The following is a 20,992-nucleotide window of genomic DNA, read 5'->3' on the forward strand; positions in this document are numbered from 1 at the left end:
ACCCTGCCTGTGCTTCCCATGTACTTATGTTTTAGATGTGTAATTTTAATTTATGTTTCCATGTGGTTAAAAAGATGCCATAATGTGCTCTTCTTCTCATGAGAGAATATCACTATAAATAAGACAATCTAAAACCTGATTGCATTGTTTCTTTTGAAATTTGTATAACAATATATTAATTTTACAGTTCTAAAAAGCAACCTACAACTCTTAGAATAGTGGAGAGAGAACTTTTAATTAACTGGCTTGGCTTTTGCAGGAACTCTCGCATAGCTAACTGTTCTGTGGCTTGTGTGCTGAGCATGTGCAGTAACTTGGCTATTTCTTCTGTGTTGTGATTCCTGTGGAGAAACTAGAACCTGGAGTGAAAAGCAGAAGGAATGAACAAGTTTATAGAGATGTTCTATAACTCAGTGTAGCTTAACTCTGAATCCTGTAGGTAGGGTGTGGGTAAGAAATAGTGAACCTTGACATAGGTTTTAAAGGGTAACTGTGTTTTATTGCTGCTTTGATTTTTGTTGCTGACACACTTGCACACAGTGACCTGTGATAGAAGTGAGGTAGCATGAAATCAGTTGTAAAACTGTGATGCTTGGTTTCCCTGTTCACAGGGATCATTTAATGGATGGCAGGAGGGTAACATTACAACTAAAGATGAGAAAAGCGATGAGATACTTAATACCTTCTTTGCCTCCATCTTTATTAGTCAGACTAGCTACCACCAAGGTATTTAGCCCCTGAGCTGGAATATAAGGATGAAGAGTAGCCCAATACCCCCACTTGGATACCCACAGGTCTCTCGGGCCAGATGGGATCCACCCAAGAGAGAGCTGGCAGTGGAGTTTGCAGAGCCTCTCTGTATCATTTATTAGCAGTCCTGGTTAACAGGGGAGGTCCCAGATGACTGGAGGCTTGCCAGCGTGATGCACATCTACAAATCTTGCTTGACTAACCTTACTCTATGACCAGGTGACCCATCTAGTGAATGAGAGAAAGGTTGTGAACATTGTCTACCTGGACTTTAATAAAACCTTTGACAGTATCTCCCACAGCATTCTCCTAGAGATGGTGGCGGCTCATGGCACAGACAGGTGTACTCTTTGCTGGTTAAAAAACTGGATGGAAGGCTGATCCCAGAGCGACATAGTCAGTCAATGGAATTAAATACAGTTGGTGGCCAGTCACCAGTGGTGGCTGCCAGGGCTCAGTTTTTGTCTGGTCTTGTTCAATATCTCTATCAACAGTCTAGATGAGGGGATTGACTGCTTCCTCAGCAGGTTTGCAGATGGCACCAAGATGGGTGGGAGTGTTGATCTACTAGAGGGTAGAGAGGCTCTGCAGAGGGACCTGGGTAGGTCAAATCAATGGGCTAAGGCCAATTGTATGGGGTTTAACAAGGCCAAGTGCCAGACCCTTAATTTCAGTCACAATAACCCCAGACAATGCCAGAGGCCTTGGGAAGAGTGGCTGGAAAACTGTCTGACTGAAAAGGACCATGGGGTATTGGTCAATACCTGGATGAATATCAGCCAGCAGTGTGCCCAGGTGTCCAAGAAGGTCAACAGCATCCTGGCCTCTATCAAGAATAGTGTGGCCATTAAGAGCAGGGAGGTGATTGTGCAACTTTATTTGGCACTGGTGAGGCCGCACCTTGAATACTGTGTGCAGTTCTGGGTATATCACTGAAAAAAGACATTGAATTGCTGGAGTAAGCTCAGAGAAAGGCAACCAAGCTGGTGAAGGGTCTGAGAACAAGTCCTGTGAGGAGAGGCTGAAGGCATTGGCACTGTTTAGTTTAGAGAAGAGGATGCTGAGGGGAGACATAAATCACTCTTTATAACAACATGATAGGATGTTGTATTCAGGTAGGTGTTGGACTATTCTCTGAAGTAAATAAGACTAGAGGAAATGGCCTGAATTTGCACCAGGGGAGGTTGAGACCAGATATTAGTAAGTATTTCTTTACTGAGAGAGTAGTCAGGCACTGGAATGAGCTGCCCAGGGAGGTGGTAGAGTCACCATCCCTGAAGGTATTTAAAAATCATGTAGATGAGGCACTTCAGGACATGGTTTAGTGGGATGGTGGTTTGTTTATTTTGTGGGGTTTTTTGTGTGTGTGTTGGTAAATGGACATGGTGATCTCAGAGGTCTTTTCCAGCTACAATTCTGTGATTCTGTGATCTCATATTGGAAACTGCTATTTCCCAGTTGGAATGGGAACTCTTCTTTCTCTCTGATAAGCGTCATCAACATATGACTGATAGTGAGAATAATGTTGGAAAAAAAGTGCATTCTTGTCTGTGCATCTTTACCTCCTCTCTATCACCTTTCATTCCATACTGCCCTTTTTATATATTCTTGTCACTTTAATTGTACATCGTTTTTGTGTTGCATATTCTGTGCGTAGCTGCCTTCTGAGCTCTTAACTAAGAGGTAAATGTAGTTCTTGTCAAGACAAAGGTTTAGACCAGCTAAAAAACCTTTTGAAAACATGAAAAGGTATTTTGAGAAATTTCTTAAACTTTGAACACAAGGGACATCACATTGCTACAGAGAAGCCTGAATACTTTAAAAAGACTGATACCAGTAATGGAGCAGAGGGATTTATGGAAATACACCTGGGCCAAATAACATATTTAGTCACAGTGTCTCAACACCTTACTCCAAAAGACTGGTGGGAGGGGAGGAAAAAGCAAAGGTGTTGGCTGCAACTAAATTGTATATATATATCAGCCCTCTAAATTTTAAACCTATTTGAATGAACACTTTAGTGTACAGAGACCACAGAAGTAAAGGAAATCTCAGAGGACATTAAGAAATGAAATCTTTCAGAAAACATAATTACAACTTTAATTAATTAAGTTATTATAAAAACAGAAGGGACTATTGTGGTCATCTAGTCCTAAATCCTGCATAATGCAGGACTTAATCAGAGAATTCCTGTGACCTAATTAAACTAAAGTAGAACTGGAAAAATATCAGTTCTTGATTTAATTTTTGTGTGTGTGTGTGTATTCAAGAATCCAGTCTTCACAAATTTCCCTAGTGTTTTAAAGAAAATTTTAAATATAATTCCTGTTCTGAATTTATCGAATTCCACAAGTATAGACCTAACTTTTTTTTTTTTCCTAAAATGCAGGTATTCTTTAACTTTTTTGTTATATTTACCAGACTAATACCTTTTAGTTTATAAATTAAAAGGATGTTTACTTAACTATGTCTTTGGCCATTTTTTTTTGAAGTAGCTCTGGTTTTCACCAGCATCTTAGCATTGATTTCACCAAAACTTATATAGAATATTTCACTATATGGGATATTCCACCAGTATTTAATCACAGTGTAGCTAGGATTGGACAACACCCTTGGAGACAGTGTAGATCAAGTACATCAAGAAAGGCAGGATCAACTAGAACTCTGTGTGTCTGTGTGTGTATGCTACCCTGTGACATGTTAATTTTTATCAGTACATCCATTTCACATCAATACTGGTGTTTATCTGTACACCCCCACCCAGCCTTATCTGAGGGGAAAAGACCTCTGCTGGAGATCAGCCAGGTGCCAGTGGGCTTTGGAGAATCTAGCCATACAATTTAGAATCCCTTATGCATAATTGTGATATTGGGGATCTCTCTGAGTTTTACTGTCTAGCATTCATGTTCAGCTGACTGTTCTCCATTATTCCCTCTGCCAGCATGTTCTCAGAGATAAAATTTACTGGATGAGTAACAGTATACATTAGGAATGTGGCCAACTGGTTGTGTTCCCAAAGGTATTAATTCACACTTGACCTGTTAAAAAAGGCATATATTTTCTTTTAAGTTATCAAAATCATTCCAGTTCTTCAGAATTTTATTTCAGATGTATGTCTGCATGTTTGTTTTTTGGCAATGCAAAATTTTTAATGAAAAACTTTACTTATTTTCAAAAGTAAAACATTACTGAGAATAATAGTGAAACATATCCACTCAGACTGAAGTTTTCAAGTTATAGATAATACTTACGATAGCTTTAGATAATATTCTGGGAGTATATTAAGACTGGTATTCTGAATCAGCCATCCTATTAGTAAGTTTTTGATCTTTCTCCTCTTGATTGGTAAGATATAAAATATATATATGAGTACTGTGGTGTTTTAAGCCTGGGTACCATATGCAGTAGTAAAATATTTTCTCAATGAAGACTTTTTTTTTAAGCAGATGAGTCTTTAACAAAGGGGTTAATTTTTTAAATATGTTAATGGTGCTAGTAGCATCTATTAATATAGAACATAATGAGGCTATATGTAAAAATGTCTACTCTCTCCTCTTTAATGAAATCCTTGTTGCTATAAGTGTTATAATATAGAAGGATGTAGAAAAAATATAAATTAAAAAACACTGTTTAAAAACAGTGTCCCTTTACTTCTGTAAAATATAACATCCAGACTTGAGCACAAATAGGATTGTAATAACCCCTGAAACCTCTTTTTTAGTATTTTGTGTTTGTATATAACGTCTTTTTTTTTTTTTCTCTGCTTAGCAAAAAAATATTGATATTATCAGAATACAGACATTTCTTTTAAGTAGTCAAAGATTAACTAGCACAAGGTAAAGTCGTGTTCTAAAATGTCTTTGTTATATGACCATCCTGCTATTTCTTTAATAGCTGCCTGTTTCAATTCGGTCTTCTAGAAGAATGCGATTTCCTCAGAAAAATATTTTTGGGGAATTAGTAGAACTACACACACTTATCTCATTGGAATGAGCAATAATATTCTACCAATGTTATATTTTACCGTCAGCTTCCTTCCTTCTTCTCTTAACATTCCATTTCCCAACTAACACTGATAATTGTTCATGTCATCAAGGATTTCTCCTTCCCCTGAATACTTGTGTACATGTCTGACATGAATTAAACTCTGTGATGGAGCATGTGCTGTTTGTTTATTTTGATAAGTATATTGCCAAGCTGTAAATAAGAAATACACATTCTAGAACCGTCAATTAGACACCTTTGGAAGTCCTGACACTTCTCAGTGCTTCATCTAACCTCTCTCTGTTGGGATATTCCAAAGATGAAATGTCTTGTGCCATTGTGTTACAGTTATATTTCTATTCTGGATACAGAATATAACTGTTAGTTGTATACACTAAAGATCAAGATAATCCAATTTTATTTTTTCTGTGAATCTTTCACAGAAATAATTACTACATGTACATCTGCATTACTGTTTTGGTGAGTTCAGCAGTGAGCTTTTAAAATAAATGTCCTAGTTTTGCCCACTTGCTATATTTTGATTAGTATCAAAAAATATTCTCTCAGAACATAAATGTTTTTCATATAATGAAACCATAACATGCTTTCCAGGAGTGTACCTTTTGCCTTCAGTCTCAAAAGGCAGTCAGTCCTTTGGACATCGCTGGCATTGGTCCAAAGTGGATTCCCCTAAAACACAAAGAAAGGATATTGCTTCACTCTCCATATCCATCAAAAATTACTCATGCAGTCCTAGAGAAAGTATTGCAATGTAGCTTAAGTAATTTGAGCTAGCTTTTGATTTTTCTTGCTTAGTTATTGAGATAGCCACAAAACATTGTGCTTTTAAATGATGGTTCTCATGTCTTGATCAAGACATCATTGCACCACAACATTATCATTATTACATAGTTGAAAATCAATATGATTGAAGGATAGCATGGTAAACTCTTTCAAAGATCATACAAATCTGTGAGTAAAAGTCAGGTGTCTTGTCATGCTGTTTAAAGCTGTAAGTGCTCTACTACATATCGTAATATCATAATGGATACCAAGGGATCTGTTAATGTCATCAGTTTCCAATTATTCTCTTGATTAACTGTTTATTTAGTCTCATTAGACACTCAGATGTTCTGTGTTGCCTTGCCATTCACAACTGTCTTGTTTTGTCCAGTGATCGCTTGCACCAACAACCTTGTGTCGCATTAAGAGGGAATTTTGGACAGTCATATGTAGCTCCTATTGAAATAGTTTCCTTCTGTGCCAGAAGGAGAAACTTAGCATCTTGGGTTGTTCCTGAGTATCTCTTTAAAGTAGCTTGTGTTTCACTGGTGGTAAACATGTTTCACGGTATGCTGAAGAAATAAAACCTCTGTGGTTGCTGCTTAGAAAATCACATGAAGTTGGCATTTTATGGTATGGTTTGTTACTATTTACCACTTGCAAGCTTTTCTCTTGATTGATTTTAGAATTAACACCGTAATTTCATCTTGAAAGGTCCTTGGAGAAGTTTTAAATGAAACATCTAAGAGACAGATTCTGTTTCAGCATTAGTATGTTAATAAAATGCAGCTAAATATGAAGGAAGATGAAGTAAAATCTCTTTCCTGTTATATCTCTCACACAGGCATAAGCTGTGAATTCATATCCAGGTAGTAGCACCTGAAACTAATCAAGAAGGAGCTTTGACACTTGTGTAGTTTGGAGGAGTAAAAGGAGGACCTCTTAGTACCTTTATGACAATAATATCTTCACAGAAAACAGATAATTGCAAGAGATGGGTTGAAAGTTCAAAGTCATTGTCTGACAATGCTATACTTTTCTTTACCAGTTATACTTTTCTTCACCAGTTACTATAACTTCATCTCATCCTCTGACATATGAGCGTAGGCTTTTTAGGAAGTTAAAAAGCCTGTTATTAAAACTAATGTGTGTGGTTAACTTTAGTGGTTACTAAATCAGATTCACTCAGGCCAACATCTCACATGTTTGTGTCCAAGAGCGACTGACATGGAAGTAGTATAAGAAAATGATAAAACTTTCCACACAAAAATGTTCTTCTATTCTCCAATAGGCTACAGGTCAGGGATCACCTGATCCAGAGGTGCATTCATATCTATGAGTCTTTGTGATTCAGGTTCTTATTCTTGCATTTTTTTCCCTTTTACAACACCCCGCTGCCAGAAGTTCCACAGGTTAGCTATAAGTTGTGTACTATGCCTTTGTTTTCTGAGCCTACTTTCTTTGCTACCGCTCCCCCTTTTTGCAGTTCTCCCTTTGAGGAACACATCCTTTCTTATTCACCTTTTCTGAGTCACTCATGTGCTATCTTTATGTTATCTTCTCCCAGCCTTTTTTCAAATTTTCAATGGAATGCTTTATATACTTGAAATTAAGTTTGATTGTTTCAGCAAACAAGGTCATTTGTTTCCATAGGCAATCCATACATCCCTTGTTGCAAACATCACTGTTGAAGAGGTTATCTCAAATTTTGGTGCTATCAAGAAGGCAAGCTTAGAAGCAATTGCCACACTATGTAACATACTTGCCAGACACTTTTTTAAAAATAAAAAGGCTTATTAATGCTTATCAAAGAAAATACTTTGAAAAGAAAGTATAGCAGTGGAGACCTATACAGATCTTCTGTTTTAAAGGAAATATTCCCTTTTTACAAAAGTATGACTGAAGGAATAATTCCTAGAAAAATGGAAGACACTTGGATGCTATGATGTCACAGCACTTTAAAGAAGCCTGAATTTGATGATTTTAAAATGATCAATTAGTTTTGAGGACTAAAGCAATTGATCATTATTCTTCAGTTATTCTAAAAACCAGAGCACTAAAAAGGTGAATTAAAAAGGAAGAAAGGGGAAGGAAATGCACTGGATAACTAAATATTCAGTCAGGTTTATTTTCTTTATATATATATTTATACAGATAAAAATTATTCTTATATGAATCAGTTTTGAAGAGATTTATATACAGTATAAAAAAAATCCCACAGCAAAGCAAAAAAAACCCAAACAAAAAACCCAAAAAAACCCCAATCCAGCAAAACAAACAAAACCAACTAACTAGGCATTGGGGGGTTTTTCGTGCCTCAGAAAGCAGCACTGTTTTGATAGCTATTTAGCATTTATATGTAAATAAGTCTTTTCAGCCATAGTAGGTTTTATTTTGGGTTAAGTTTTAGTCACTTTTTTTCCCCAGAAGGATGAGAAGTGAAAACTGTAAAGAAAAATTGGACTTGTGTTCTAACCTCACTTTTGTGAAATAATGAAAGTCTTAAAATGATGTTACATTACTCTGTAGATTAAGGTACAAAAATGCTAATTTATTGCTAGACTGCAGCGTCCAATTTGCATTCCAAATCAGACTGCAGAGCTCCCCAAATGAGAAGGTGCCCTCACAGTGTATTTAACCTGTGCTTTTCCTGAGTAAATTCATAATAATACATGTTTGTACATGCTTCCTTACATATATAACGACATGTGGTGCTTCACCATTTTAAGAAGCTGCAGGTTTTTTTAATGGGGTTTTGAAGTGTACAGCTGATTTTGGATATTAGCAATCAGAAAAAGAATTGATGCATGTACTGTTTTAAATCTCTGAACTGCTTCTAAATTTCTGTTTACTGTGACACTGAAAATGGGTAGGTTACATATAATTTGCAGCGATTCATTTAGTGTTTTAGATTGTGCTTTTATGTTTTTATAAACATACAGTTGCATACAAAATGGTTGTTATATAGATGTTTTCCAGAATATACTAAAGGTAATAGTGTATCTTTTTTGTTAATTGCAGGTGATACAAATGTATGAGAAGGAGGGAATTGAAGAGTCATATTATTCTTAAATGTGCTGATACATGAGGAGGGGGAGAGGGGGAGGGAGGGAGAGCAAGACAAGTAATACAGCATAAAGAACCCACAGGCATCTGGGCTTTCCCACTTCAGTAGCAAATAGGGGGAATTATGGGTTGGTGGTCTGCTTCCTGTTAGGAGGACACCCCTCCATCTGTTTTCAGTACAGCCTGTTTCCAATTTAAAGCACAGATTTCAATACAAACCTCAATTTCTTTTCTCCATTTTATATGCAAAGTGAGGCGTATGAACCGATGTCTTTGCCATAAGGGCTCGGACCAAATTTCCCCCCAAAATTCACAGGCTGTTCATTTGAATACCTGCTTACAGTGGTACACAATGGGCAGCTTTGAGAAGAAAAATTGATAATCTTCACGGAAGAGTAATTTGAATGAAATTACACTTGACAGCCTGTCTCCAAGCAAACAAGGAGAGTGAGGGAGCCTTAGCTAAGCTCTGAGGACTTGCCTAAGCCTCTGCTGTTGGAGCTTCCCAGGGAAAAAAAAATCCACACTTTTTCCTACATCTGACTGAAGCTTTTGATTAATTCTCTGTAGCTGTTTCTAGTGAAGAAAGGTAGCCATGGAAGAGAATATGGAAGAGGGACAAACACAGAAAGGTATTGTGATAACATTGCTTTCTCTTTGCAAGGAGATTATTTTGCAGTTCCTTATTTGCTTTAGCAGCATGCTGTAAGGTTGGTGTATATCCGTATGTGGCAGATGGAGAGGGATTTTTTTTGTTGTTTCGTATCATTTATTTCATTTGTATCTGCAATAGCACCTAGCATTAATATACTGACTATCATCTAATATCTAGTACTAAAAGAATCAAAATAGGGTATTGTGCTTCTGTACTAATAATATTGCAAGCATTCAATGCAGCCTGCTTCCCAGACCAGTCTTTGTTAACCTTCATTTATTTCACGTTTTCACGCTTGTCTGGCTGGGTCAAGGGAGTCTGGTGTGAACTATGAGAGAGCTACTCACACAATATTTGGAGCCAGTTGCAGTTGGATATCTAACAATGTAACCAATACTTGCACCTTGAATGCTTGCTGAGAATAAACAAAAACATGGGGTATATTTTGTATATATTTAGGCAGTATTAAAACTTCCCTATGCCCTTTTCCCCCTTTTGTTTTATAATATGTTGAAGAAGCCTTGCTATGGTCCTAACATTTGTTTTCTACAGACTTGCATTTTGCTGGAATTCATTTTACATGTTGCAGCTGAGATTGCTTTAGCAAGACATACGCAGCATGTTGAGAGCCTTTCTCTTTCTGGTCAAATTGGAAATGACTGAACATGATGGGATATATGAGCACTCAGATGTGCAATTGCAAATTATTGCAAACAGTTAGTAATTTATGAATCTCTGAAAAATAGAGTGATTTTAGTCTTTTCACTTAGGTGTTTTCTATACAAGCGACAGGATTGAAAGGAACCAAGGTTTCTTTAATTTTTTTTACTGCAAGCACAAAGGGTAATCCTAGTGAGTATTTACCACAGTAAACCATATATACTTTAAATTTTGTATTTAGTTTGGATTTACTTCCATTTTTGAGGAACTTGGCAAATCATTTTAATGTAAATTGCCTGTAAAAGCATATTTATCTGCAACGATGACATATTCTGTTTTTCAGCTCCTTGATCAATCTGCTTTCTACACGTAAATGTCATGCTTTCTCATTATAAGTGACCCATTTAGACAGAATGCAGCTTTGAATTGTTTATGCTCTTGGCTTGATCTAGATGCACAGTAGATAATCATGAGAAGAATAAAGGAGGATGTATATGCCCCCTCTGTGTGTATGCATACCTATATTTATAGATACATAAATCAGTATCTGGTTGGTGATTTCAGCAGTTTCTTCTACTGAATTTTGATAATAAAATAAATTGCTAATGTGAGTCAAATTTCTTATTGTGCTTTACATTTAGAAATTAAAGACATAATTTTTCAGTGTGAAATGAATTTTTTTTCCATCTCAAAACAACTGAATTTAACTTTGACCACTGAATCAAAATACTGCGTAGTTACTGAATGGTGTTGCCTGAAGAAACACTGTGAAATTAAAAAACCTTACATTTTTATTAGATAGAAAAAGAAAATCAAAGAAAGAAGTGAATAATTTTGCATATTGAAAGACCATGCTGGTATTGATAAAATGTGTCTTCATTGTTCATATAATAAGCAGCTGAATGACCAATAGCCACTCAAAATGGTGTGATTAATAGTGTGATTACAACAGCTAACACTACTTACCCTCCACCCCCTATTTACCTTACCATGTGTTCAGCCTTTCTTCCTTTATAGGTACGCAGCTGTCATCAGAGACAGTGACAGGAGAATGCTAAGACCTCACAAATTGCATGTATTTTTCCTTATTGGTATGGGAGGTGTTGCTGCTTAGTTGCTGTGACCATACCTGTGAACCTGTCATGTCAGCCTGTGGTATCCCAGTTCTGATGATCACAGCTTTAAAAATGTATTCAGAGTTTGAAGCAAATTTACATCTTGGGAGGAAATAAAAAAATATTTTCATCTTTGAATTTTTAGAGGTGCTTGAATGCAGGTGCTGGAATTATAGTGAAATCCAGAGATGGTTATGAAATCATGGATCACTTTAAGTCTTTTTCCCTGTGCAGGTGAAAAATATTGACTGACGTTACTATGATGTTATAGTTCTCTTTCATAGTTCCATAGTTCCTGTGGTGGTTCTTGTGGGGTTTTTGGTTGTTTTTGTTTTTGTTTTTTTTTTGTGTGTGTGTGTGTGTTTGTTTGTTTGGGGTTTTTTTGTTTTTTCTCTCTCCTTTTCTTTCATTTAGCATGATCTATCTACTATGTGTTTAACTGATGTCATCTGAACTAGTTTTTCTAAATGTAGCATCTCAGAAAATTTAACTGTAATTTCTACATTCTAATTTTCATCCTCCTGCCATCTTGAGTGGAACTGTTTGTTCCTTTCTTTCTCCTCTGCTTTCTGAAAAATCAATGGGAGTATAAATTGGCACTGCTCATCAACTTCTGTCCTCTTCAGTGGGAGGTTCGAAGCATGTGCTGTGAACAGCATTACGTCTTCCTAGCAGCCATGATGGAAATGAATAGTTTCATACTGATGCATTTAATGCATACGATAAAGATCTCTCTAATAAAAGGCTTGCAGATTTCAAAGTCTTGTTCTTTTAGAGAATTTTATGCAGTAAGATATCCATAAGTGCAAACATAATTCTTACCACAGTGATTCCAAATAATAAACCTTTGCCTTACACCATCTCTATACATCCTAGTGTTTAATATTTTATGATTTGATTATGGCTGTATTTTGGAAAATTGTCAGCAGGGAATATACGTATTACATCTGTTTTCTGTGAATAGTGAAATACTAGGAAATGTACAGTTCAGATTAAAAGACTGGAAAACAGGTATGGATATCTTTCCAGCCACCCCTTACCCCCCCCTCTCCTCACCCCGAGCTTCTCAGTATTTTCATTCTGTTGGCCTTGGAAACTGTTTTCTTCTGGACATCAGTACTCTTAATATGGTAAATTGAGGTATTGATGCTGTCGAACAGCTGTCACGTGTAAAGTTGTAAAAATTTGTTAAAAAATATATTAATTAATTTTCTGTTTTAAAGTATTAGAAGACTTGGTTACCCCTGCCCCCACTCCCCCACCCCTCCTCTTCTGCTCCCTTTTTTCTTTGATCCCACATTTCCTTCACTTGCAAGCCAGTACAGGTGGAGAAGAGTGGCTTGGAAGTATTAGCTAGGCAGCTGTTTGTAGCTGTCCAAGAACTGAAAGTGTGTAGAAATCTGGCTGGAATGCCAGTTACACATGAACACTAAAATATATTCTAACAAAGAAAAAAGTCATAACATCTCAAAAATATCAACTTGTTCACAATTTCCATAATACTGACATTATGCTACATGCCTAGAACTGTAACATACTAAAAGCTTTAACTACAAATTTGCTGTCTGGAAAACCCAGAATAACTAAAGCCTGTAATTTATTTGACTGGTTTATTTCCAAAAATGACCAGCTCCATTTAGAAGCAAAAGGTTCACTGATGTCTTTAGGGATGCATGCTAATTTTGAAAAGCTCATGCATAAATCTTCATGTGTCAGTGACAGGTCTGAACTGCCAGTGTTTGAAAGACAATGACGTCAAACTCTTAGCTTTGCTATGTTGAAGAATATCAGTCCACTTTCTGCAGAACAAATCTTTTCCCCATGAAAGCACTGACATTGCAATGATGTCCCCAGCCCCAGTCATTTATCCCAGGACACAACAGTTCAGAGGCCAGGCACTGTAATTTTCTGCATTATGTGGGACTTGACATAGTAAAGATTTATTCTTATCCCATGCCTATTTCATAAAAATACCCCACTGTAGCACAGCAAGACATACTTATACCACTTGCACTAAATGGAAGATATAGGTGCCTTTTTTATGGTTCATCCATAAATTCATTTTGTAGTTCAATCCCTGTGTAAAATAAACTCTTAAAATGGATGGAGCATCTGTGTTTGTACAGCAGCAGATGTGATAAAGAGTTAATTTTACTTCAGCTCTCTTTGCTTTAGTATACCTCACTAACATTAAACTAAGGGTTCAATAGTAGGACAGAAAAAAACTGAACTATTATTGCAATGAGAAATGGTTGAATACTAAAAATTATTTATTTAGTACACATTAGTCATATAAGTATCTGTAGTCCATTATCAGCGTTTTTTTGTTTGTTCCACAGCATGCCAGTAAAGCAGAGCTTGAAGACAAGTTTTAGAAGAAAGTCATCAGGATTTTAGGATGCTATCAGTAATATTTATATGTATATACACTGTCTGCTGCTTCAGCCACGAGAGGCTGAATTGCTTCCTCTTACTTCAACACTTTTTGGAAAATGGCAGACTCTGAATTAATATAGACCAGATAAATGTTATAATTTTTTTTTTTTTTTTTTTTGCATTAGAAAGTAGGTCAGAATGCTGCTTGCAAAGGAGAACAGTTGTCCAGTTTCTCATTTGACTGTTGTTAGAAAATTGGTTAAAATAACAATGATCCAACCAGTATTTTTACTGGTTGAGTTTGGTTTTACTGGTTGATTTTTACTGGTTGATTGATTTTTTTAGCTGGCTACACTTCTAAGTAAAACCATGTAATGTACATGCCCTAGTACATGGGAGAGCCATGTATCTTCAGTTAGATGACGTTTATGTTGTTAGTACTCTGTCTAGTCTTGCAGAGCCCCCGGAGTATCATCAGTTTTCTGAGTAATTTTGAAACAGTTTTGAAACAGAAATTTGTCTTTATAGGTAGGAAGAAGCAGACATTTGCTAACTGTTATTCTTTAAGAAAAACCTGGATGTGCACTGCTTGATTCTTAAATAAGAGTTGGTGGATGGAGGTTAATCTTTATTTCCTTTGGGAATATATTTTCAGTTGTACTCTTAGTTCTCAAGCTTGTGTTCTGATTAGATTTTTACAAGCTCCTTCAGAGTAGAATGGTCTTAACTTCATGTTTTTAGTTTCCTGTTATTAAAAGTGTTTCTGTATGTCTAGTAAGGGTGCCAGATAAAATACTCAGTGGACAATCACAAAATAACTAACACAGTAAATAATTTTCCTTCTTAATCAACGTTACGTTTGGAGATAAATTGTAGCATCAGGCAAAGTATCTCACTGTGTTTCCTGCTTAATACTCCTTAGTAGTTAATCAATAAGGTTTGTTAAAGAAAAATCCAATAACATTCTACATGAATTTGAAGTTAGTTGTTCTAACATTGGAAGACTTTCTTTTATTTAGCAACTACAGCCTACCTTATTTAGTATTCTTACATCAGGAAAACTGAGTTACAGGGCTGTAATTTGAATATATGTAATGATTAATTATAATAGGATTTTATTCACAGATAGAGATGTAAAGAAATTTAGTCGTGCTTCCTTATTTAATCTTTAGCATTGAAATGTCTGTTAAAAGTGGAAAACATTGTATTTCTTACAGGCTTAACATAGCTCTAGTCATAGGCATGAAATTCCAGCATTAATTGTACCTAATTATACTTTTATATATTTTCTTACAAGGCAATAAGTATTCCAACTGCCATGAGGCATATGGAATCTGCAGCTCAATGTGTGAGAATTTGTCTTCCTGGTAATTTTGACACTAGTATGTCAATGTCTTAAATAAGGTATTTTAGAAAGAAAATATTCCATAATTAAGAAATGTAAATGCTTAGAAAAAAGTTTTAAATGTATTTAAGATGATTACTTTTTTCTAATTATTGAAAAGATACTGTATCAAACGAGCAATATTAATTTATAGAAAGCTTTTTCTATATTTTGTGAAAGTAAAGGCTCAATTTAGGGGAAAAGGGGTGTTTTGGGGGTCTGATTGCCCCTCCCCCCCCAAAAAAAGCATTTATTAATAAGAAAACAGTACTGCAGATATACCAAAATAAATTTGATCCATCTTAGTGATTAGGCTCCTTATGGGGAAGGATTGAAGGACTGATAGATCTAATATCTAAGAACTCTTTATTGTGTTCTGATAAACACAAGCAGGTTTGGCAATGTGATTTTTAATTTGTTTGAATTGCTTGCCACTGCACTAAAATTCAAGATGGAAGAATATATGGAATGATTCTGGCCTCAGAAATGACAATGTTTTCTTGGTTACAATAGTTTTGAACAGTTAAGTCTCCCTATGTAAATATGTGAGAATACTCTCTTTCCTTCTAATACTGTTACATGGAGGATTAAGCAGAAAATAAGAAAAAAAAAACCACTTTTTTTTTTTCTGCAGGTTATAGACACTGTTGAACTGGTTTTAGAAAAATTATGAAGTGCAGAAGCCTGATGGCCATTGAAATAAGAATGCTAAAGAGGCAAAGATGGATATTTATCTTTTATCAAATATTTTTAGTTAGCATTCTGGTTGAGAATTCTGTTTCATAAGAATTCTTTGCCAATTCACACAACTAAATTGCATAAATTCTGCTGATTTCTTATCATGTGGCTGATTTTTAAGACAGGCCAGCAAGTCCTACACTGATGTTTTGGCACAAATCTTTTGTTTGAAGGGGGGGAGAATTACAAAGACTTCAATTCCAGCATGTAAGGAATGAGAAATACATCTTGTCATTTTCTCAGCTGCAGAGAGAACAGAACATCAAAATCTTAAGGGGCAGAGATAAACACCAAATAGGGATTTGCTATCAGAAGTGTGAATTTTTGTATTCATATGCTGTAGGACTTAGTCTCAAGAAAGATGAATGTACTTATCTCTTCTACCCCAAAATACTTGAATTTTCTTCTTGCTATTCAGCCTGTAGGACTTCAGTACTCCCAAAATTTATATTGCAACCATCTGGGAAAAAATGTTAAAATATTACCAACTCCTACTAAGGGCAAGAATTACTCTTCTCTTTATATTTATAATACCCCTGATATTTGCACTTGGACAATTTCTGAAAAAATTTTTTGTGTTTCACAAATGTTTCATTTTTATTTCTCCATTTTTTTTCCCTCAGTATTGATTGCAATACAACTCTACAACAAATAAATATCACAAGAAGTTTAGTATCAATTTTAGCAAAAATCTGTCCTATTACCAGTGGTGTGCATCTGTTGCAATTCTGTTATAAAACTAGGCTTCAGTGACTGCAGATTTGATATATGAGCTTTACAGGAAGGTGCTAGTGCCAGAGTGTCTATGAAGGTCAAGAAAAATATGATATTTGCAGTATCTCCCCATTTATACAAAAAGAGTGTGTTTTCATTTTTATCTTTACTTCCTAAAAACCCAAACAAACAAAGAAAAAAAAGAACAGCAACAAAAAAAACAAAAACAAAAAACAGACCAAAACCAAAACAAAACTTATGTCTTTGTGACTGCTGTTCTGCTTTTCAATTTTCAATGGAAATACTTGCTTTTTAGAATGTAGAAGGCATGGAAATTAAATTCCACAGCATTTATAAATTTCTTCTGGTAGCATGTAACATAAGATGCCAAGTGTTGCATGCTTGTTAATTAAGCCATAGCTGGTCACATCCTACTCCTTTTTCTGCAGCAGGATGATTTTATATTGGTAAAACTGAACATTGAGGAACAATTTGAAGGAAGAGGTAAAGCACAGAAGCAGCTTTAAGGCACAATGGGGAAAAAGATGTGCTGATAGAGGTTGAAGAGAGGAAATATGATGAAAAGGAAAGGAATAAACAGTATAACTTGAAAGGCCTTCAGAGATTTGAAAGTCTGAAATTGGGGAAATAGGGGAAAATAATAGTAGAGTTAAAAGACTGGCAGATGCAGTCCCTCTCCAGCTTTTCTGTAGACTCCCTTCAGGTCATGGAAGGCTGTTGGAATATCTCTCCAGAGCCTTCCCTTCTCCAGGCTAAACAACCCCAACTCTCTCAGCCAGTCTTCATAGGAGAGGTGCTCCAGCCCTCTGATCATCTTGATGGTACTTTTCTGGATTCACTTCATATCCTTCTTGTGTTGGGGGCTCCAGATCTGGATGCAGAGTTCCAGGTGGGTTCTCTCAAGAGCAGAGACTCCTCAGTTATCGCAGTTGACCCATTGGCCTAGTTTTTCTGGTGAAGGAATCTGGTACCCTTCATACTTCATACCCTTGCTTAGCAAGGTGATGTAGCCAGTGTGGGAGGCTCTACACTGTAGCAGCACCCTCTACTACTGGTGAATCAGCTAAACTTGCTTTATGTAATTCATCAAAGCTTGCCACCCACTGATTTCCCGCCACATCTTCTCTTACTCTATTAAGCTATTTTCAATAGTAAGCAGCTGTCATAATTTTGAATAAATTTAAAAGCCTTTAGATAAGAATCATGGGAAGATCTTGGGGTGTCTCTTTGCAGCTGTCAAATGAGGACGTTTGGCCATAGCTATAAGCTTTGGTTTGCATATTTTCATACAAGAGTGGATCTTGAATATCTGGTGTCATGTGTTTGATTTATATTTGAGGGTATATGAGGAAAGCTATCCAAGCCAGGTACTCAACCTTATCCCTGGATGGCACAGAGATCTCATCCTCACCTCTATAGTGAAGACTGTGTTTCCAGCTACATTTTGCTTCATAATTTCTTCACGATGTTTACGGCACACCTTGGAGGCTGGATGTGGTCTCTGGGATGCTTACATCTGATATGCTTACTTTTCGATGGAGGAAGCTGGGAACAACTGAGCAGAAGATTCTGCTGTCACCCAGAACTGATGGATACTTCTGTGCTGCACCTCAGTACAAAACAGGTCAGGCAGCAGCATTAGATAAAAGGGGATGCAGCAGCTGCTGCTGCTGAGCACAGTGAGCCCAAATTCAGCTGTTGGATTCAACTGGCTGTTGGATTAGGCTGTTGTGAAAAACCTTAACTGAGCAGATGTACATGAACAGATTCTTATTTTTACTAATAAAGATAATGGTAGAATCAATAATACTTTGAATTCTTCACATGGCAAAAAGAATAAGCTTTTAAAGGATAGTGCTTTTTGTAAAAGTTATATACCAATAAAAAATATGTACTTGTGGAAATAGTTGGTTCTAAGTCATTGTAAATAGTAACTCAGTATGCATAACTGAGGATGAAAGTAAATGTCTGAAATTGCCTTTAGAAAGAGACAACGAACTAATGGTGTTTGTAAATGTATTCAATTATAGTATTGAATGTGGTATTATTGATTTTTAAACTGAGCAGCTTTAGCGTGAAATACTTCCCACTTAACATGGTTTGTCTTTTTCATGACTTGTTAATAAACCACTCCTCTATAGAAATGGAACTTATATTTCTAGCTGAATGATACAAAACCCAGTGATTTACTTTCTCATGAAATAGTCTGTTAGATTTATAAAATGCTTTTCCCATTTGTTGTGATGCTTCACTATAGCAGTAACATTGTCTTCAGAGACTTTCTCTGACTTCTGATTTCTTACTAAGATGTTGGCCACTACTTCTGATCAATATGCACTTTTAACATTATAAATAAAATAACTCTTTCCCCCCCCTGCAACCTCTTAGTACTAGGTTGTATTTCCATATAAACAACTGCCGATTCTCTTTGTGGTTCTTGTGCTATTTAGAAACATCTTATTGTCATGTTACTTAACCAGATGATTGAATTAGATTGAAATGTAAGAATATCTTGTTTTCTAAGTGTTCGTAATTAGCTTGAGCTCTATTCCTCTGAGCCATAAAACTTCTATTCTGTTTAGTCTTTACTATATTTGCTACATAATACTTCCCTTTTGCTGCAAAATTCATAGTCCCAGTAGAGTATTAAGGACCACTTTCATCAAGACTGTGCAATGATGTTGTAGAAATTAGTAGGACTTGCTTGTAAATGCATGTATTGCCCTTAATTTTAGGGTAATATAGTGTTGCTAAAATTATAGACGAAGATAATTCAAAATTTGGAGAATCAATGATAAAGGCTCTGATCCTGTGAAGACTCATGTACATAATTATGTCATTCAGTGCAAGTAATTCCTTTGATTTTATACCAGTTATTCAAATGAACAAAAAGGAAGCACGTGCACAGTTTTAAGATTAAGACCTAGCAATGCCATGGAGTAATTTGCAAGTAGTTGTCAGGTTTTTGGCAGGAAGTCTTTGAGAGGATGTGATGATGAAATTTAATAGGGTCTGAGATGAGACTGGAAAGAAGGTTGAATGTTGTTTGTTTATCAGCTGTGATTTTTTTGTCTTTTGCATGGCATTACAGAAGATTAATATTCTTTCAGATCTGCTGTGACTGTCTGCAGTTTCCAAGAAATTATTATTTTTTTCTCCTTGGCTGTTTTGAGTTTCAAGGGTTTTTGTTTCTGGTTTTCCTGTGAATTACTAGAATTTGGATTAAGCTGGACCTTCTAGCAGGACTGAAATATTTTGATAGTGTCTTGTTCACATGCGTAAGCCAAGCCAGTCATCAAATTTACTGTGCAGATGGAAATTTCCCCAAGGCAGGGTATTAGTGACCTTCTTTTTACCTTTTCTGTGCAACGCTGTAATGATCTGCTTTCTAAGACTGTCTGGGAGTTTAATTTCATTAAATTCCTGCTGCTAGTGCAAGGACTAACACAAAGAAGGTGTGATCCTTCTTGCTGTCCTCTTGTCATGAACTATGGATGAGACATTCGGTCTTTTACTGCAGGGTTGAAGCAGCATGTGTGTCAGTTGCCTGTGTTTTGTGGGGCAGAGTTGAGTAGATCTTTGATAAATCCTTCTGAATTGAGGGTCCATTATAAGGCTTTTTGTCATTACAGGGTTCTCAACTTTGACCATGTCTAGTGTGAATGAAGAAAATAGTTGTTTCTAAGATTTTTGCTTTATTAACTGTGCTGTTTAAAATATTACAAGGAAAAAGATACTATTATCAACTATGTTTAGAGTTTGTATGAATATCCTCTAGTTTTATAATACCATTCTATCATCCAGATAAAATTAATCAGAAATATAACTGTATATCACTGTGACTATCCTAGGAGCTTAGTAAACATTTGTCCTACAATCGTACCCACAGCATGAGGTATAAAGTCCAGAAAAAAAAAAAGTAAATTCATTTCATCTGTTCTACAGCACACAGAAGCTACAGTTTCTCAAAGATGTCCTCTTTCAAAATTATTCTAGTTTTATGAACATTGTTCACTAGTGAAAATGTTGGAATAATTATAGCCTACTGACGAGAAGGTCTTTTAGGTCAGCTGTGTTTATACTAGTGGTTCAGACAAGGTATTTTTCTCCCCTATCCCCATCTGGTGCAGTCATTAAATATTTAAGGCACTGGGGAACTTGTTATGGACATTTGGGGTCTTTTATTTGCTTTCTGCATTTGTTTGCATATGGGCAACTTTTGCTATTAATATTGTCTTCATTTTGATCTGTTGCACATGGCCATGCCATCTGTATTGCCTGTGCTTCCATCAGATATCCTTCCATTATTACCTGTCATCTCTCCTTCTAGAAGACAAAAACATGCACATTACTACATATTTATTGTCAGCCTTAACTTTAAAATCTAGTTCAGAAACCTCTGCTTTTCTTGAATGTGGTTGTAATATGCAGATTTCAAGACTTGAAAGTACCTGTAGCTAGATGTGGGTGTGTTTTGTGAATATTAAACACAACCAAAGAGCTGCTCTTCTCTGACAGAAGAGTCCCCACCTGGGAACTTACCTTCTATTGCACTGTTATTCCAACTTACCTGTCTTGATTTATTTCTCATATGATTTTATTTTTATTATTATCTTTAATGCAGAATCGAATAGGTTTGATACAGTTGCTGCAGTTATTAAATCTCTGGGATCCTCTGGGATCTCTTTTTTTCTCTTGCACTTGTTCTTCCTCCATAAATTCTTGATTTTTTTACTTCAAGCTGGA

General features: G+C 36.0%; 1 protein-coding gene across 1 annotated transcript in view; it reads left to right on the forward strand.

The window, feature by feature from the left end:
• The first annotated feature begins 8,631 nt into the window (after positions 1–8,631).
• GPM6A (glycoprotein M6A) overlaps positions 8,632–20,992 on the forward strand; it is a 107,156-nt gene continuing 94,795 nt past the window's right edge. The window contains exon 1 of the mRNA XM_008502519.2: positions 8,632–9,215. Coding sequence (XP_008500741.1) covers positions 9,179–9,215 — 37 coding nt within the window. The 5' untranslated portion in view covers positions 8,632–9,178. The remainder of the gene's footprint in view (positions 9,216–20,992) is intronic.

This window comes from Calypte anna, chromosome 4A (genome assembly GCF_003957555.1).
Source record: "Calypte anna isolate BGI_N300 chromosome 4A, bCalAnn1_v1.p, whole genome shotgun sequence".
NCBI lineage: Eukaryota > Metazoa > Chordata > Aves > Apodiformes > Trochilidae > Calypte > Calypte anna.